Below are 18704 nucleotides of genomic sequence, written 5' to 3' on the forward strand. Positions count from 1 at the left end.
ACTATGATTATGATTTTTCAAATTCTTTATTTCTAACAGATTTTTGTTTCATGTATTTTTATTATATTACTCTATAAATAACCTGGAATTTTAGTACAAATTATTAAATTTTCTTTCTAAGTCAATACACAGTCTCATATTTCACAGTTATTTAGAATTAGCTAAACTTTTCTTACTGGTTTCTTTGCTCACTACAGATGGTTTCTTGTAATTCCATATCCTCTTATTTTTTGAGTTATTTGTTTTCGTTTCTTTGTTTTTCTGGAGTAGTTCCTCAAACAACTTTTTTTTCAGGAATAATTGTGTAAGTAGTATAATTTCTAAGCTTTTCTATACCTGAAAATGCCTCCCCCCCCTCCACTTCACATGTGAATGAAAGTTCAACTAGGTATCTAAAAATTCTAGGGTCTTAGTTCCTTTAGAACTCTGAAAACATTGCTACCAGTCTGATTTCCCTTTCTTTAGTAGGTAACTTTTTTTTTCTTTTGTCTAAACTTTTTGCCTTTTGTAGTATTTTACTGACACCCTTGGAAATCAGAAATCTGACTCTGAGCCCTTTAATCTGAACATTCAAGTTTTTCATTGGTTCAGGAAAACCTTCTGTGTCTGTAATTAATTTTAGCATTGCCTCTCTTCCCTCCACTCCATTTCCTCCTGGAGTTTCCACTTTATGGAGAGAGAGTAGATCTTCCCACTCTACTCATCATGTCTGAGTCCGTCCTTTTGTTTTGCGTGAGTTAATCTTCTTGTGCACTGATTGGCTTTTCGAGAGTGTCCATGCTGCTATTTGTTTGACTTCTATTGAGTTTTTACTCCACAAGTCATGTTTTTAATTTCTAAGATCGATCTAGTTCTCTGATTGGCTTCCCTCATAGCAGTCTACTCACATATTAAAGCACTGCCCTCTTGAATCTCACTGAGAAATAAAGCAGACTTTTTAGAAAAGCTCCTCCCTCTTTCCTGACTCAGTTCACTGAGGTCATTTTCTTGCCTTGCTCAGCTTTGCTCCCCTCTTTCATGCTGCTGATTCACTGTATATGTCCAGTGAGTTTTAATTGTCCATTCATGTACTTAAACTCAGCAGAGGGCATATTAGAATCCTTAGGGGAGCCTTATCTTAACTACACCATGGGCCCCACCTGAACTAATAAATTTGGAATGTCCCAGAGGAGGGCAGTGTTGGCTTAAGATCTTGGGACGCAGAGTCAGACACAGAGATCTGTGCCCAAACCTTGGCTTCACCTCTTGCTAGCTTACCAATTCCTGGTCCCCCTCAGCTTCTGAGGTGGTCCTCTGAGAGCTCACAGGGGTTGATAGGCAGGGGCTGGAAGGAGGCACTGGACAAGCTGGGATAGAATGGTGCACCTTCTGAATCTTGAATAGCTCTGCGCATGACTCTGACCAAGTCCACTCCCTTCCTCCCATGTCCGTATCCCTGGTTCCCAGGGAGAGCACCTGCCATCTTTATAACATCACTCTGTCATCACACTGCAGCTAGTTATATTTTTGAACCTAGTTTGTATGCCTGACCCTTGCCCTCTTTACTACCCCTTCAACAGCCCTCTCTCTTTCTGCTGATTTCTTCATGATTCAGAGTATCACCTAAATGATACATCAGATGGTCATACACAACAGCTAGGAACCGAGGACACTGCAGTTCTTCCAGAAAAAGCAGGCCCAACTTAAAATTGAATTCCATTCTAAATGTTCATGAGTATGTTTGATATATACGCCTCTGCTACTCCCAGCATAGTCAAGCACAGAGGAAACGCAGACACTAGTTGCCCTCAAACAGAATTTGAAATGAACCAGTGGATAATAGTGACCCCCTGCACCTTTGCTGCCTCTCTTTTTGGGGGAGCATACCTGGCAGGAGCACCTTCACCATAACCTCTTCTCCCCCCCATACCCCAAATCATAATTCTTTTGAAACACTCAAAAGTAAAGTAGCTTCTCCCTCATAAAATAGCTGGGGACCCTCAAACTGAGACAGTAAAAGCCCAATTGCCATTTTAGGGTTGTGGTTCCATACCGCCCACCCCACTCCAGAGCCCCAGTTTGTCAGCTAGCTACACCCTGCTTTCCCATTAAAGAGGACATTTATTTAAGTCATAACAGGTTACTTTTTGGTCATTATGACTAAGCTCCTCTTCCAGTTGAGGTTGTGGACTCCATGTAAGCATGGGGGTGGGGGGAATGGAAAGTGTGCTCTGATAAGTGATAAAGAAGTACGCATTTAACACTCAGTAGTTCAAGCCATACAGTGCCTGATGATGGATTCTCCATTCCTGTGACCTCATTGAATGCCATGTAACGTCCTTCAGGGCCATCCATTGTACTTTGGGTCAAATCCACGTCCAAATCGAGGCCCACAGAGCCCTCCCTGCGTGATCTCACACTACCTGCCTCCCCATCCCATCAAGCTGTTCTCTCAGTTGCTTTCACCATACTGGCCTCTTTCCTGTTTTCCAAACAGACCAACCCCTTTCCTAGCTCTGCACCTCTCAGAACCCTGCTTAGAATGTCTCTTCCCTAGTGCCTTGCATGGGGCTCCATCTCCATGGGTCCCAACTCAGAGGTCACCTCCTCTAAGAGGCTTCCCAGACCCTCCAGCTGAAGTTGCCATCCCACTCATCTCGGCAGCTACCCTTCCTCATAGCCTCCTGTTCGTTTCTTTCGCATGCTTGTCTGCCTCTCCAGTAGAACCTAAGTTCTTTGGTGGCAGTGACCTTTTCTGTCTCAATAGCTGTGTCCCCAGCACTTAGAGCAGTGCTTTGCTCAAATATCTTTTGGATGAATGAGTAAACAGTTGAGTGAACTCCCACAACAGTATTGTAAGCTCTGGATATTATTTTAATCCATTTGTGGATGAGGTTCAGAAAAGCTGAATAAATTATTCCAAGTTGTATAGAACTAGTGATTCAGACTCAAGTCTTCTGGATCTTCTGACTCCAAAAACCAACTTATATACACAAAGGCTAATGACAGAGCCTCAGCTAGAAACAAATTCCTGATTGCCGAGTTTTGGGGTTCTTTCTCCACAACAGTTTTCCAGCTGTAACTCATGAATTAAAAAAAGAGGACTGGGGAATTATTTCTTTTTATCCTTTTATAGTTCATCCCCTCCCCTCACCCAAGTGGTAGATCTAAATTTGCTATAGCGTTTATATTGGGAGTATTTGAACCCAGAATGGAGCTACACTTGTGGTTTGTCTATTTTGAGGCCAAATCACAATTCAAAAGAATTATTTCTGCTGAGAGCTGAAGGAAAAGTTCTCCAGGTGAGAGGAGGGCAGAAGCATCCTTTCCCCAAGGTAGAGCTTTGTCTGAGCAGAAAAGCTGCAGGAATTCTCCCTGACCCGCCGTGGACCAGGAAAGGGACCTGCACTGAGAAGGGTCTGGAGCTGATGCTCTTCAAGAAAGAGGCAGGCCCAGGTGAGCCAAACGTCTTCACTCAGCTTCCTTTCGAAAGTGGACGTCTGCCAGAAGAACACTGATCTCATAGCCCCCTCTTGTGGCCCTGAGGTGTCACTGCAGTCTCTTTCCAAGTCGTGAAAGCAGAGGCTTGCATTACAGGATCGTTCCCTTCCTTTGGCAAAGCTCTGTCCCCTGCAGGTGCTGTGGACACTCAGAGCACCCTTGGAGGAAGTTCCCCACCGTGTTCACATCTCTTTTCCCCTGAAGTCCACTATCCAAACTCAAAAAGAGGAATAGTTTCATTTTTGTCCCTAATGAGTCCGAAGGCAAAGTTGTGCTCTGGAACTCAGAATCCAACTGGACATTTAGGAGACAGAGGATACCAGGAGATTTGCTCAAGGACCCTCAAATGAAAGCTAGGTCCCCTAACTCCAAGCCTCCAACTGGTGTCTGACCACTTTAGATGGCCCCTCAGGGATTGGTTCCATGGTGCCCAGAACTGTCCACCTCCCTTCCTGTAATAGGCATGTCAGCATTTACTTGGCCTTATGTGTAAAGCACAGTGAACCTAGACATTGCTGACTCTACTTAATGTCCTGCCCATAAAATATACAAACGTAGATGTATTCCTGTCTTGCAGGACTATTGTGAGGATTAAGAGAGCTTATGGGGAATTCCCTGGTGGTCCAGTGGTTAGGACTCCACACTTTAACTGTAGGGGGGCATGGGTTCGATCCCTGGTCGGGGAACTAAGGATCCCACACGCTGCGTGGCACAGCCAAAAATAAAATTTTTTTTTTTAAAAAAGAGTTTATGGATAAAGCATCTACCACAATGCGTAGGACACAGTAGGTATTCAATAAAAAGCAGCTACTTTAAAAATTAACGCTACTTTCCTAATAGCTCTGTTTTCTTCTACCACATCTGCCTTCCTGTCCCCTGCTTCCCCCTCCGCCTCCACAATACGTATTTATTCATTCATTTTCTCTCCTCAGTTTCGTTTTCAATTTCTCTATTCTCAGTCTCTCCATTCCTTCTGAGATTCTATGGGCGTTCACTGATCTGACTTCCCAGGAACACTTTGCTTGTTTAGAATAACTCTCGGATTTGTCCTGGCATTCTCTGTTCCTTTAATGTGTGGTTCATAATTCCTCAGAAAATAGAAACCACTGGCGCTTCCCCTCTGCCTGAGGGCAGGTTAAAAAGTGCGTGTGCATGTTCCCTCCTCTGGTGGTTTCCTGGGAAGCCTAGACCATGACTCAGCTTGGAAATGATGAATATCCAGCCCAGCCAGTGCTCCGTGAGGGAAGGAAGCAGAGATCCGAGCTGCAGAGGCACAGGTGTGCCTTTAGGACAGCGTGGCCCGGTGGTGGTGCCGGGAGCCTTTGTTGTGTGTGGGAATCTTGCCTCCCTGAGTTTGGTGAGCGGCCCTGTGGGTCCTGCTGACTGACCGTTTCTCTCCTGCTACAGACCCACTCCGGATACTTCTCCAGCTTGTACCCCCCTCACCAGTTCGGCCCGTTCCCGCATCATCACTCAGTAAGTGCCCACAGTTCAGCCCCATCTGCCACTCGTCCCTCTCCTGTGGCCGGTGCCGCTCAGTCCTTGGCAGACTGACCAGTGCATGCTCACGGTGTGCGTGCCGGCTCCCCTGGTTCCAGGCTGTCCTGGGAGTGACACATTGCAGGGCATCAGCACACCAGACCGCCCGACACTCAAGTGCACTAAGCGGCCCTTCAGCATCCTACTGGTGCTCACAGATCCCACAGGTGGCTGGAAACTGGTGCAGAGGAGCAATCAGCAGGTCAGATTAGGAGGTGGTGTTGGGCTAAAGAACAGAGCCTCCAAAGTTCTTTAACAAAGTCTAGCAAGTGGGCCATGTCATTGCCACAGACCCCTACAGACAAGAACAGCAAGGGCCCCTGGCGGGCTTGCCTGTGTCTCTCTGGGCCGTCCCCTCGCAGCCTGTTCAGGGCAGGTTTAATTACACTCTAGTTTTGAACCCAGTCCCCCTCCAGGGAAAATGCCGCTCCTGCCCACTAGGTGGGAGGGCAGCTCTCCATTCCTGCTAACAGAGTGCCTCAGGCCAGGTGTGCTTAACAGCTACTGATTCCTTGGATGAAGACACAGGAGAAATACACATCACATTTGAACTTGACAGAAGGCCCGTGGACAGACAGCTTGCTGTGTCCAGCAAATTCAGAGCTGCTCAGGAGGAGTTTGCACTCTAGTGGTTGTGTAGTTAGTGTGGATCCTGTTCAAGTTCATCCCTCCAGCTTCCCCCCTGCAGTGCCCTAGGCCCCAGAAGAATCCCATGCAGCATCCGGCCATTGCTCCGTTACTGTTGAGTGCCTGAAGGAGCAGCCCCAGGTGGAATGATGTCGTCTGTCTTGTCTTGTCCTGTCCTTCCAGTATCCAGAGCAGGAGATTGTGAATCTCTTCATCCCAACCCAGGCGGTGGGTGCCATCATCGGGAAGAAAGGGGCGCACATTAAGCAGCTGGCCAGATTCGCTGGGGCCTCCATCAAGGTAAAGCCGCTCTTGACAGCTGCCCCTATCCCACCCTCTTCCACCCCCATCCCCACCCCATGTCCCTTGTTCCTTCTGTCCGTCCCGAGCAATTCTTACACCATCCATAAAATCCTACAGGACCTGGAAAGCCTGCCTTGGGGGACTATTCCCATGTGCACTCATCTTTACCTTTCTCACTCCTTTTTTGTTCAACTAACAAATGAATTAGGAAAAAATACTAGTAATACATAAGCCAACCTGGTCCTCTTTGGGCTACCATTGTCCTCAAGATAAAACAAAGGCTGAGGATTCTCCCAAGTGAAGGGAGTGAGCCTAAGGAGAGCGATAATTTATATTCAGCAGTTGATAATTTATATTCAGCTTTGATGCTTTGGTTAGTCTCCATTTCAGAAACCTTTGAACTTTGAAACAAATAGCTTGACTGGAAAACTCTTTGAAAGGCAGTGATGAAACCGCAGATAAACAAAAGCCGGTGACATAACCTGAGCCGCGGCCTCCGGGTTGAGGAGAGGGGTTGAGGAGAGAGGTCAGGAAGGAGGGCCCCTGATTCATGCACTGGCCGAGTGCAGACACAGCTGCAGTTACATTCCCACCGCCTGTCTCCTGGAGCACAATGGGAAGAGTCGGCAGAGAAGCTGAAAGGGGAGGATTATTCGACCTTGGTCCTGCTCCAAGCCCAGCTATCAGCGCTGACTCACGGGCAGAATGCTGAGCACGTCCCAAGCCTCGTGAAACGCTGTCGGAAACAAGAGTTCCCGTTGTTACGTAAAATAATTTGCTGCCATGGGACAACCCGGAATTCCGAACAAGAAGTCTCATGACTTGGAGAGAAAGAATGCTTACACTTTCTCCCTAAGAAGAGCTGGAATTTCTCCCACAGCAAGTGTGCTGGAGAAAAAACAAAAACAAAACATTCTGAGTAGTACAGAACAAGGATTGCAGTTATACCATGAAAGAATTTTATGTAGGTAAATCATTTCCCCTCTCGGTGCTCGTTTATCTCACCTGCAAAGCCCGCAGGTTGGAGGAGAGCCTGAGGTCGGGGCAGACGGTGGTGGAGCACCCGGGGCCTTTGCACCCGGCAGGCTTGTTGCAGGTGAGGCCCCAGCCCAGGTACTGACTGGCTGTGCTGGGCCTGCCCTCTGTGTGGGACAGGTAAGGTATGGACGACCACCGGGCTGGCTGCACCCTGAGGGCCATTCTCGGTGTCCGGTCCTGTGGTCTGAGGTGCGATGCAGCACAAGGGACAGAATGAGACAATTTCAACTAAAAGGGACTTGAGGGATCGTTTCATCAAATCCTCTCTTTTTCCCCTGAGAAAAGGGAGACTGAGAGAGGGAACGGGAGATGGCCAAGGCACGCAGGTGGCAGGACTGGCTCTTAGATAGCAGTTCTGCCGACTTGTAGGCTACAGGGCACTTCCCAGGACTAATCGCAGCAATAACTCTCCACTTACCATTGCCCATAAGGAACTAGGGCCCAGTGTTTCATTGACATGTCAGTGGCCACAAAGCTAAAGAATGTGAGAGCTGAGGTTGGACCGGGCTATCCTATTTTTGGTCCAATGTTTTTTCGACCTGAGCAACCTGAGTGCTATACCAGAGTCATTCCAGCAAGACTTTGGGAAAGTAGAGAAGGATCAACCCCTTGGGCTTCCCCCACAGCATCCCCGAAGTCCCTCTCTGTCCCAGCAGAGTTGAGTGGTGGCATGACTTCTGTGATGGGCAAAGACAGCAGGGGACAGAATGGGCTCTGGCTCTCTCCAGAGTAGTAGAGAAAAAGAGAGGAAGCCAGGGAAGCCAAACATTGGCAAGAGACATTTCCTACTTTTTAAAATCAATCTGGTTTTTGCTAATTTCCTTTGTCTTGACAGTTCTCTGACAGCATCTGTCTCTAAAGGTGATGATCTCACTAATTCCAGAGAACCACCCCCAATCCTGCTCTGCCAGTCTTCAGGGGCCACAACTAGAGGCACATTTGATGCTGCTGGGGCGGGGGGAGAGCTTTACACTAACACGTGGGAGCAGAGTGCTGGAAGCGGGTGGGCTGAGTTGGGATCGGGCGGTGCATGCAAGAGATGTTTCAGTTACAGGCGAGAGCTGAGCCCCCGTCGCCTGCCTTTCCTGCACATCATCTGGCCGACAGCCTTCAGAATGCCACACAAAATTCCTGATCCTTGTTTCAGCCCTGCTCACCCGTGATCTTGGTGGTCACCTCATCTTTCTGCATCCCATTTGCTTCAGTCATAAAGTGGAGTCCTCATTCCAGGTCCTCTCAGGGAGTTTGCCTGGGGAGTGCCATTCCAGAACTGCAGGAGCACACGTGCGGCTCTCAGGGTTCTGGGCTGGGCTGTGAATACCAGGTAGTGGAGAGATGGGGGGCTTTCTTTCAGGATCGGAACAAGGCAACTGTGAGAACTGATTGGGTCGACGTGAATTATGAATTAGCCTTTCAGCCCTTCTTGATTTGGGTGGATAAGAGCTGGGAACCACTGTGTCCATATGCTCCTGTCACTCTCATTTACTCTTGGAAATAAGGAGCAGATTTAATGCCACCTCTGGATGTATAACTAGAGATGAGGGTTCCCGCCAGGGATCTTAAGGGCCAGTCTGTATCCGGCCTGCTGGAGGGTCTCAGTCCCCTGGACACATCTGTTTTTTGGCTGAGGCTGCTGCCCTGCAGTTGAAGGCTGGCAGATGGTCAGCCCGCAGCAAAGGGAAGACCCCCAGGAAGCTCAGTGGTTGGTGACCAGTGTCTCATGTTCATCCTCGTGCCACTGAGTAGTCAGGGCCAGATCTTCTTTGAAGGTCTCATAGACAAGGTCAGCGCAGGCCTTGGGTCTGTCTTCATGGTAAAGCTGGGACAGCGACACAGGACCCTGAGGCCTGCAGGTGCAGCCTGGCTTAGGACACGTACTGAGAGAAAACTAAAACCCTGTGGAGGTGGAGGTCTTCTTGCGGGAGCCAAGACTGAGACACAGTGGTTCAGAGACGATAACTTCAGACACACCCCGTCGGTGGTGAATCATGTTCACGCTGAACAGCTCAGTCTCGGGGATGGGGTCTCTGGGTGGTGTGTAGGACTTTATGAGGTGCATTTGTGTACTAATCTCACTCCTGGCTCATCCCTAAGTGCCTGGTGTACTTTTAGCTCATTTAAAAGTAACTTTATGGGAATTCCCTGGTGGTCCAGTGGTTAGGACTCCACGCTTCCATTGCAGGGGGCACAAGTTCCCTGATTAGGGAACTAAGATCCCACAAGCCACGTGGTATGGCCAAAAAAATAAATAAATTTAATTATGCTACATTGTATTTATTTTTAAAGCTACCTTAAAAGGTTTTTGAAATAAGGCAGGGTATGCAGGGAAAAAGTTATGTAAAGAGGATCTAACAAAAAAATGTTCGGTTGTTCCATCTTGAGTTCTGTTACAGAAGACATCAGAGTCACAGAGTGAGAGCTAGGAGGTTTTGAGCTTGCCGGGTTCAACTGCCATGTTTCACCTGTGGGGAGAGGAGGGGTTTGTAGAGCACGCACTGGAACCAGGGTGTCCTCATGCTTGCTCTGGGGCCATCAGTTGATTCGTGTGCTACAGAGGAGCTGGTCCTAGTCACACCTGTCACTAACAGCCCTTTCTGCAGGCTGACTCCAACTTAACTCCTCTGTGGACCAGCTCATCCTCGCTTCTGGGCCCTCGGTGGGCTAGTGGAGCTCCTTGGTGAAAGGAGGCTGGTCACACTGCTGGTGGGGGCAGGGACAGGCAGTAAGTACTAACTTGTTTCCAACTATTCCTGGGTGGCCAGAGACCCAAATTTGATACTGGGCACTACGGTCATAATCTCCTAAGACCCAGAGTGGAAGCAGCAGGGTCAGACAAAGCACCAGGTACAAAGGTGTGAGTCTTATAATCTCTTGCTAGTGGGTGTGCCATCCTCTTAGACAAGAAGGAGCAGCTCGGGGAACAGAGCCAAGCAGTAGCATTTCCCTCTTGCTTTGTGAACTGCAGATTGCCCCAGCAGAAAGCCCAGACGTCAGTGAAAGGATGGTCATCATCACCGGCCCACCTGAAGCCCAGTTCAAGGTCAGTGCCAAGAACGCCCTCAGCCCTGCAGCCCTGGATACAGGGCAGCCTGTTAGGGAAGGCTGAGGGCCTTTAGCAGGCGCAGCTGCCCCAGAGCCAGGTTCAGGCTCTTCTTTGGAGGCCCAACCTCCATTTCCCTTCGTTCTATAGTCCCCACCCACCCTGTCTTCCCCCCCTTCAGGCTGCTCCCTCTGTGTGGAGCCCTCCTTTCCCGTGGAAAAGTGGACCCTCTGTCAATGCCCAGTTTAAGATGGCATCTCTGATCCCGTTGGTTGTGGTTTTGAAGATAGGGCATAAACATGGGTGTGAGGGGAAATAGCAGTTTGTTGGAAGTGTTGGGGGTGGGGGGCGGTGCATTGTTTTAATTTTTATTTTATATTGGAGTATAGTTCACTTACAATGTTGTGTCAGTTTTAGGTGTACAGCAAAGTGACTCAGTTATACATATACATATATCCATTCTTTTTCAGATCCTTTTCCCATATAGGTTAGTACACAATATTGAGTACAGTTCCTTGTGCTATACAGTAGGCCCTTGTTGACGATTTTATATATAGTAATGTGTATATGTTAATCCCAAACTTCTAATTTATCCCTCCCCCCCCCCACATTTCCGCTTTGGTAACCGTAAGTTTGTTTTCAAAGTCTGTGTCTGTTTCTGTTTTGTAAATAAGTTCATTTGTATCATTTAGATTCCACATATAAGTGATATCATGATATTCATCTTTCTCTGTCTGACTGACTTCAGTTAGTATGATAATCTCTCGGTCCATCCATGTTGCTGTAGTGGTATTATTTCATTCTTTTATATGGATGAGGAATATTCAACTGTGTGTGTGTGTGTATTTATCTTTTGGTTGGAGCATTTAATCTATTTACATTTAAGGTAATTATCAATATGTATGTTCTTATTGCCATTTTGCTAATTATTTTGTATTTGTTTTTGTAGGCCTTTTTTCTTCCTTCCTTTTTTCTTGTGATTTGATGACTATCTTTAATGTTGTGTTTGGAATTGCTCTTTCTTCTGTGTGTGTGTGTGTTCCTGTTGTAGATTTTTGGTTTGTGGTTACAAGGTTTTGATATAGCTGTGTGTGTGTGTGTGTGATTGTTTAAAGTTGCTGGTCTCTTCATTTCAAATGTCCTGCATTTGTACTCTCCTCAGGATTGCTGGTTTTGATATATTTGTGTGTGGATGATTTCCTACCTTTACTGTATGTTTGCCTTTACCGGTGAGCTTTCCCATTTGTAATTTTCCTGTTTCTAGTTGCAGGTTTTTCTTTTCCACCTAGAGAAGTTCCTTTAGCATTTGTTGTAAAGCTGGTTTGGTGGTGCTGAATTCTCTTAGCTTGTGCTTGTCTGTAAAGCTTTTGATTTCTCCATTGAATCTGAACAAGAGCCTTGGTGGGTAGAGTATTCTTGGTTGTAGTTTTTTCCCCTTTTATCACTTTAAATATAGGGTGCCACTCCCTTCTGGCCTGCAGAGTTTCTGCTGAAAAATCAGCTGATAACCTTCTGGGGATTCCCTTGTATATTATTTGTTGCTTTTCTCTTGTTGCTTTTAATGTTTTCCCTTTGTCTTTAATTTTTGTCAGTTTGATTAATATGTCTCAGCATGTTCCTCCTTGGGTTTATCCTGTATGGGATTCTCTGTGCTTCCTGGACTTCAGTGAGTGTTTTCTTTCCCATGTTAGGGAAGTTTTTGGCTATTATCTTTTCAAATATTTTCTAGGGCCATTTCTCTCTTCTCCTTCTGGAACCCCTGTAATGCAAATGTTGGTGCATTTAATGTTGCCCCAGAGGTCTCTTAAATTGTCCTCATTTCTTTTCATTCTTTTTTCTTTGTTCTGTGGCAGTGATTTCCACCAGTCTGTCTCCCAGCTCACTTATTTATTCTTCTGCCTCATCTGTTCTGCCTTTGATTCCTTCTAGTATATTTTTCATTTCAGTTATTGTATTGTTCATCTGTTTGTTCTTTAAATCTTCTAGCTCTTTGTTAAATATTTCTTGTATCTTCTTGGTCTGTACTTCCATTCTTTTTCCAAGATCTTGGATTATCTTTACTATCATTATTCTGAATTCTTTTTTCAGGGAGATTGCCTATCTCTAATTCACTTAGCTGTTCTTCTGAGATTTTATCTTGTTCCTTCGTCTGGAACATATTTCTCTGCTGTCTCATTTTGTCTGACTTTCTGTGTTTGTGTTCTCCATTCTGCAGGCTGCCAGATTGTAGTTCTTGCTTCTGGTGTCTGCCTTAACCCCTGGCTGAGATTGGTCCAGGGGCTTGTGCAGGCTTCCTGGTGGGACGGACTTGTGCCTGCCCGTGGGAGGGTGGAACTGGGTCTTGTCCCTCTGGTGGGCACGGCGTATCAAGGGGTGTGTCTAGAGGTGGCTGTGGGCTCAGGATGACTTTAGGCAGCTGTCAATGGGTGGGTCTGTATTCCCACCTTATTGGTTTTTTGGCCTGAGGCGTCCAAGCACTGGAGCCTGCAGGCTGTTTGGGTGGGGCCAGGTCTCAGTACCAAGATGGCGACCTCAGGGAGGAGGCATACTCACGCTGAGAAGTATTCCGTGGGGCCTCCGCCACCAGTGTCCTTGCCACTGCAGTGGGCCACAGCCAACCCTTGCCTCCCCAGGAGACCCTCCAAGACCCACAGGTAGGTCTGGCCCAGGCTCTTGTGGAGTCACTGCTTTGTCCTGGGTCCCAGTTCACATGAAACCTTGTGTGCACCCTCCAAGAATGGATTCTCTGTTTCCTCTAGTCTTGCAGAGCTCTTGCACTCAAGCCCCACTGGCCTTCAAAGCCAAATGCTCTGGAGGCTCCTCCTCCAGGTGCCAGACCCCCAGGCTGAGGAGCCTGGCATGGGGCTCAGAACTCTCACTCCTATGGTAGAACCTCTACAATATAATTAGCTTCCAGTTTGTGGGTCACCCACCTGGTGGGTATGGGATTTGATTATATCATGAAAGCACCCCTCCTGCCATCTCGTTGTGGCTTCTTCGTCTTTGAATGTAGAATATCTTTTTTGATAGGTTCCAGTTTTTTTTGTCAATGGTTGTTCAGCAGTTAGTTGTGATTTTGGTGTTTTCGTGAGAGGTGGTGAGCTCAAGTCCTTCTGTTCCACCACCTTGTCTCCCTTCCCCTGCATTGTTTTGTTATTGCCTTTTCACTCCTAGGAAAATTATAACTTGAGTTTTCTAAAAGTCAGAAACATTTATTTGTAAAGTATAATTTGTATTAAAAGTATTTAAAATGTGAGAAAAAATAAACGTGTAAAATGTTCAAGAATAATCCTTCAACTTATGAATGGATAAACAAAATGTGGTATATCCACATAATAGGATATCATTCAGCCATGGAAAGAGTGTACAACCATGTTCATAGTGGCATTATTCACAATAGCCCAAAGGCAGAAACAACCCAAGCGTCCATCAATGAAAGAATGGATAAACAAAATGTGGCATAAACATACATGGAATGTTATTTAGCCTTGAAAAGGAGTGAGATTCTGATGCATGCTATATCATGGATGAACCTAGAAAACATTATACCAAGTGAAAGAAGGCAGACACAATAGACCACATAATATATATTCCATTTATGTGAAACATCCAGAAAAAGCAAATCCAGAGACAGAAGGGTAGTTTAGTGGTTGCCAGGGACTAGGGGAAGGGAGGAGTTGGGACTATCTGCTAATAGGTATGGGTTTTTATTTGGGGGAATGGGATGAAAATGTTCTGGATAGCAGTGGTGGTTGCACAACCTAGTGAATATACTAAAAACCACTGGAGTGTACACTTTAAAATGCTGAATTTTAAGTTATGTAAGTTATATCTCGGTTTTTTTTAAGTTCTTTTAGGGACTTCCCTGGCGGTCCAGTTGTTAAGACTCTGTGCTTCCACTGCAGGGGGCATGGGTTTGATCCCTGGTTGGGGAACTAAGATCCCACGTGACATGCGGTGCAGCCAATAAATAAATAAATAATTTTTTTTAAAAGTTCTTTTAAAAAGAACAAAAAGCTTTTGGCTACACTGGCTCTGGTGTTAAACATCAAAGAGCAAATCCCATCAACACCACCCTTGCCTCCATCCTTTAATAACCGGAGGCCTGAACGTATCGTGGTGGGAGGAAGTTAAGAATTCCCTGAACAAATTCATTCAACCAAACATTTATAGTTGCTCAGGATACAGAAATAAGACATGTAGTTCCACCCTGACCCTATACACGGAAAGCTTCCTGTGCGATCCATGTGCAAACCTGAAGACACGGGAGTGTCTGTGCATGTCTGCAAGGTGCACTCCTTGGGTGTGGCAGGCATGCATCCGCTCTGAGCGAGCTGAGCAGACCCCGGGGAGCATGGGGCTGGGGCTGTACCATTGCCTGGACTCACTGGTTCCTGTAGCAGTGCTGCTAAAGCAGGTTGACGTGTCTTGCTCTCTCAGGCCCAGGGGCGGATCTTTGGGAAACTGAAAGAAGAAAACTTCTTTAACCCCAAAGAGGAGGTGAAGCTGGAAGCCCACATCCGAGTGCCCTCCTCTACAGCCGGCCGTGTGATCGGCAAGGGTGGCAAAACCGTAAGTGTGCTCTGAGCTGGCTTCATCTCCTGGCCTGACTTCCCTCAGACCCCCACTGACTCTTCAAGGACAAAAATGTAATTAGCATCATCCAGAGCTGAGGGCCCCAAACCCACAGTGGTCCTGGGTCCAGGAACACTGCATCTAGGCTATATGCTGGGAAATGAAGACAGGGAGGCTGCCTCCTGCGCCTGTAAACCCACACACACAGCAGCAGGAAGTCGATACGGAGGAGAGTCCCGCCCAGAGTATACAGACATACCTTGCAGATATTCTGGGTTCCGGTTCCTGACCACTGCAAGTGAAGCAAGTCACAGGAATTTTTTTGGTTTCTCCCTTCACAGGTGAATGAACTGCAGAACTTAACCAGTGCAGAAGTCATTGTGCCTCGTGACCAAACGCCAGATGAAAATGAGGAAGTGATTGTCCGAATTATTGGGCATTTCTTTGCCAGCCAGGTACCTGTGCTGTGAGGGTCCAGTCTCTCCTGCTAATCTCTTTGCAAGTCTCTAAGTTCTTGGTGACCTGTCCGGTGGCCCCAGGCCGTGCACACACATCCCCACTCTGACCCCCCACGCACAGATGGAACAGGACAGGGGCGACTGTTCCTTGGCTCACCACTGCTCTCCCAGGCCTGCTGGAGGAGCCTGAGGAAGGGTATAGAGCTTTGGAGTCAAGCCAGCACAGTTCAAGCCTCTGAAATGCTGAACTGCGGGCTCTCCTGTTACCTCGACCTCCCGCTCAGGCCTCAGTCACAGCCTTCCCCTGCTGGGAGCCATATACCAGGCAAGGGCCACCTTGGGCCCTGAGGACCAGCCTAGGTGCCAGAATTCCACTATTATGGGTTAAACGCTCATGTCAGGAGACCCTTGTTTCTCTTTCCTCTCCTCTACTTCACTGTGACAACCCCCATTAGGACTCAGGGCCCCATACAGCTGCTTCTCTTCCAGTCAGAAGGGCTAGTGACTCAGAATCACGTGACCTGGTTCTTTGTGATGCTTTTTTGTTGTTGGGGGAGGGGGTTGGGTTTGGGGATAGAGCGGTCCAGTCCCTGTCCCAAAGGAGCAGAGGCAGTCTAAGCCAACACTGCAGGTTTGTCTGAGTGTCAGCCTGCGCTCTCAGTGCCGTGCCTTTGCCAGGACCTGCCACGCTGCTGTGCCCTGCACCCCACCAGCACCCTTTGAGATCCCTATAGTCAGAGCCTGACCACACCACGCCTGGGGCTCTCCCATCCCAGCTCTTCCAGTGTTCCAGGCGTGGGTCTCAGTGGCTGGGCTCCTGTAGGCGTTCAGTCTGCAGGGTTCTCCCTGCAGTGGGAGCAGCAGGGTGGGTGAGGGGACAGGTTTGGGTTCATGTGTTTTCTCCACCTGTTCAGGGTAGAGTGGGCCCGTTTCTCACTTTCTCCCCATCCCATTGACTGTCCATCTTCCCTTGCCATACACCACTGTCTCTGCAGTAACTCTAGGAAGGCAGGGAGGAGGCGAAGCGTTGGACGTTGGAGCATGTGTTAGCTGGGAGGGAGGATGCAGTCTGACCTCTGCAGGTTCCCTAGTCACTAATGCCCTGGTTCTTGCTTCCTGGGGTCCCACCCTCTTACCCTCCACCCAGCAGCCTTGGCAGGGTGGGGGTGGGGAACTCTGCCACTTTACTTCCAGGCAGAAAAGGCCTGGAGTCAGGGCCTCAGTAGGTAGATGACACTTTTCTGAGTTTACCGCCTCCTTCCCCCAAGTCCCAGCCCTGCCTCCCCACACCCCACTGCTTGTCCTCAGAACTGGGTTCCTTTTCTCCCCTGTCCCCCTCCTCTCCCTTGCTGCAGACTGCACAGCGCAAGATCAGGGAAATTGTACAACAGGTGAAGCAGCAGGAGCAGAAATATCCTCAGGGAGTTGCCTCACAGCGCAGCAAGTGAGGCTCCCACAGGCACCAGCAAACAACGGATGAATGTAGCCCTTCCAACACCTGACAGAATGAGACCAAACACAGCCAGCCAGATCGGGAGCAAACCAAAGACCATCCTGAGGAATGAGAAGTCTGCGGAGGCGCCAGGGGCTCTGCAGAGGCCCTGAGAATCCGGGGGGCCAGGGAGGAGGCGGGAGGGCAGCCGTGCCGGGGCCCGGCCTCCCAGCTTCCCCAGGGCCTCTGCAGGCTTCCCAGCCATCCACTTCACCATCCACTCGGGTCTCTCCTAACCCCACCACGCTATCCCTTCTAGTTGAACTAACATAGGTGAATGTGTTGAAATCAAAGCAAAATTCACACCCTTTTCTTTTTGCGGAAAATTGTGTCTGTACATGTATGTACATATTAGAAGGGAAAGATGTTAAGATATGTGGCCTGTGGGTTACACAGGGTGCCTGCGGCGTTAATATATTTTAGAAATAATATATCAGATAACTCAACTAACTCCAATTTTTAATCAGTTATTCTTTTTTCTTTTTAAAGAGAAAGCAGGCTTTTCTAGACTTTAAAGAATAAAGTCGTGCTTTGGGAGTTCTAACGGTTTAGTAAGGAGCTTCAAGGCCACCCACACAAAATTCACCCGGAGGGTAATCTCGTCGAAAGGACACTCACAGCAGTTCTGGATCACCTGTGTATGTCAACAGAAGGGATACCGTCTCTCTGAAGAGGAAACTCTGTCTCTCTTCATCCCTGTCTAGCTCACACACCCATTTCTCTTTGCTTCACAGGTTTTAAACTGGTTTTTGCATACTGCTGTATAATTCTCTGTCTCTCTCTGTTTATCTCTCCCCTACCCCCTCTCTCCCTCCCCATCCTCTCCATCCCCATTCTTGTTAATTCCCCTCATCCCTCTGTCTCAATTCCCATATCTACGCACCCCCCAGGCAAAGCAGTGCTCTGAGTATCACATCACACAAAGGAACAAAAGCGAAACACACAAACCAGCCTCAACTTACACTTGGTTACTCAAAAGAACAAGAGTCAATGGTACTTGTCCTAGCATTTTGGAAGAGGAAAAACAGTAACCCATCAAACCAACCAACCAAACAAAGAAAAATTCCACAAAGAAAGAATGTATTTTGTCTTTTTACATTTTGGTGTATAAGCCATCAATATTCAGCAAAATTATTTCTTTCTTTTAAAAAAAATATGGAGGAAAATAGCAATTTACACGAGGTCGTTGGCCCAGGGCGTTAAATTTACAGATTTTTTTAACGAGAAAAACACACAAAAAAAAGCTACCTCAGGTGTTTTTTACCTCAGCACCTTGCTCTTGTGTTTCCCTTAGAGATTTTGTAAAACTGATAGTTGGAGCATTTTTTTATTTTTTTAATAAAAATGAGTTGGAAAAAAATAAGATATCAACTGCCAGCCTGGAGAAGGTAACAGTCCAAGTGTGCAACATCTGTTCTGAATTGTCTTCCGCTAGCCAAGAACCTATATGGCCTTCTTTTGGACAAACCTTGAAAATGTTTATTTAAAAAAAAAAAGTGACAAAGAAAAACAGAGAGAGAATATTGGAGATGTCCTGAATTTCAATAGGGTACGCGCCATTAGGGCTTTTTGCGCTAAAGGATGAACATGTACTGGTTTATGTGAACAAGCCATTTTACCACCAGACTGCAATGCCAGTTTCCTCTACTGCAAACAGTGTTCTGTGACAAAAACAAAAACAAACAAAAAGAAATATATCCAGCTAACAAGATCCTGGTGTCTTGGTCTCTTATTTTACTAAGTATCACCCATCCCAAAGTGTCAGCTGAATTCCACCTCTGAGCGGACTTCAGGGAAATGGGTGGCATATACCGTCAGGACTGGGAAGCTACACTGAGGAGGCTGGCTTCTCCAGGCATGTCTTTGGGAGAGAAGCTAAACTAGGTCAGTGGTGCTCAGACTGTGCTCCTCAGACCAGCAGCACCAGTATCACCAGGGAACGTGTTAGATATGCAGGTTCTCAGGGTCCACCTTGGGACAGAAATTCTAAGGGTGGAGGGTGGGCCTGAGCAGTCTCTGTCAGTGAGCCCTCTGGGTGATTCCAATGTACGCTGAGGTTTGAGAACCACAGAACTAGAGAGCTGGATACTGCACAGTAACTAGGTAAGGCCATCCCCTATCTTAAGAAACTTTAAGCCTGGCCAGGGAAAGA

General features: G+C 47.3%; 1 protein-coding gene across 2 annotated transcripts in view; it reads left to right on the plus strand.

Annotated features, from left to right (window-relative positions):
• IGF2BP2 (insulin like growth factor 2 mRNA binding protein 2) overlaps window positions 1-18263 on the plus strand; it is a 160673-nt gene extending 142410 nt beyond the window's left edge. The window contains exons 10-15 of one of the 2 annotated variants that reach the window (XM_007451388.1): window positions 4888-4956; window positions 5830-5946; window positions 9953-10027; window positions 14468-14599; window positions 14944-15057; window positions 16416-18263. In XM_007451388.1, coding sequence (XP_007451450.1) covers window positions 4888-4956; window positions 5830-5946; window positions 9953-10027; window positions 14468-14599; window positions 14944-15057; window positions 16416-16508 — 600 coding nt within the window. In that variant the 3' untranslated portion in view covers window positions 16509-18263. The remainder of the gene's footprint in view (window positions 1-4887; window positions 4957-5829; window positions 5947-9952; window positions 10028-14467; window positions 14600-14943; window positions 15058-16415) is intronic. The other variant, XM_007451387.1, reaches the window with a different exon arrangement.
• Window positions 18264-18704: the final 441 nt, after the last annotated feature.

Source organism: Lipotes vexillifer, unplaced genomic scaffold, assembly GCF_000442215.2.
Source record: "Lipotes vexillifer unplaced genomic scaffold, Lipotes_vexillifer_v1.1 scaffold513, whole genome shotgun sequence".
Lineage (NCBI taxonomy): Eukaryota > Metazoa > Chordata > Mammalia > Artiodactyla > Lipotidae > Lipotes > Lipotes vexillifer.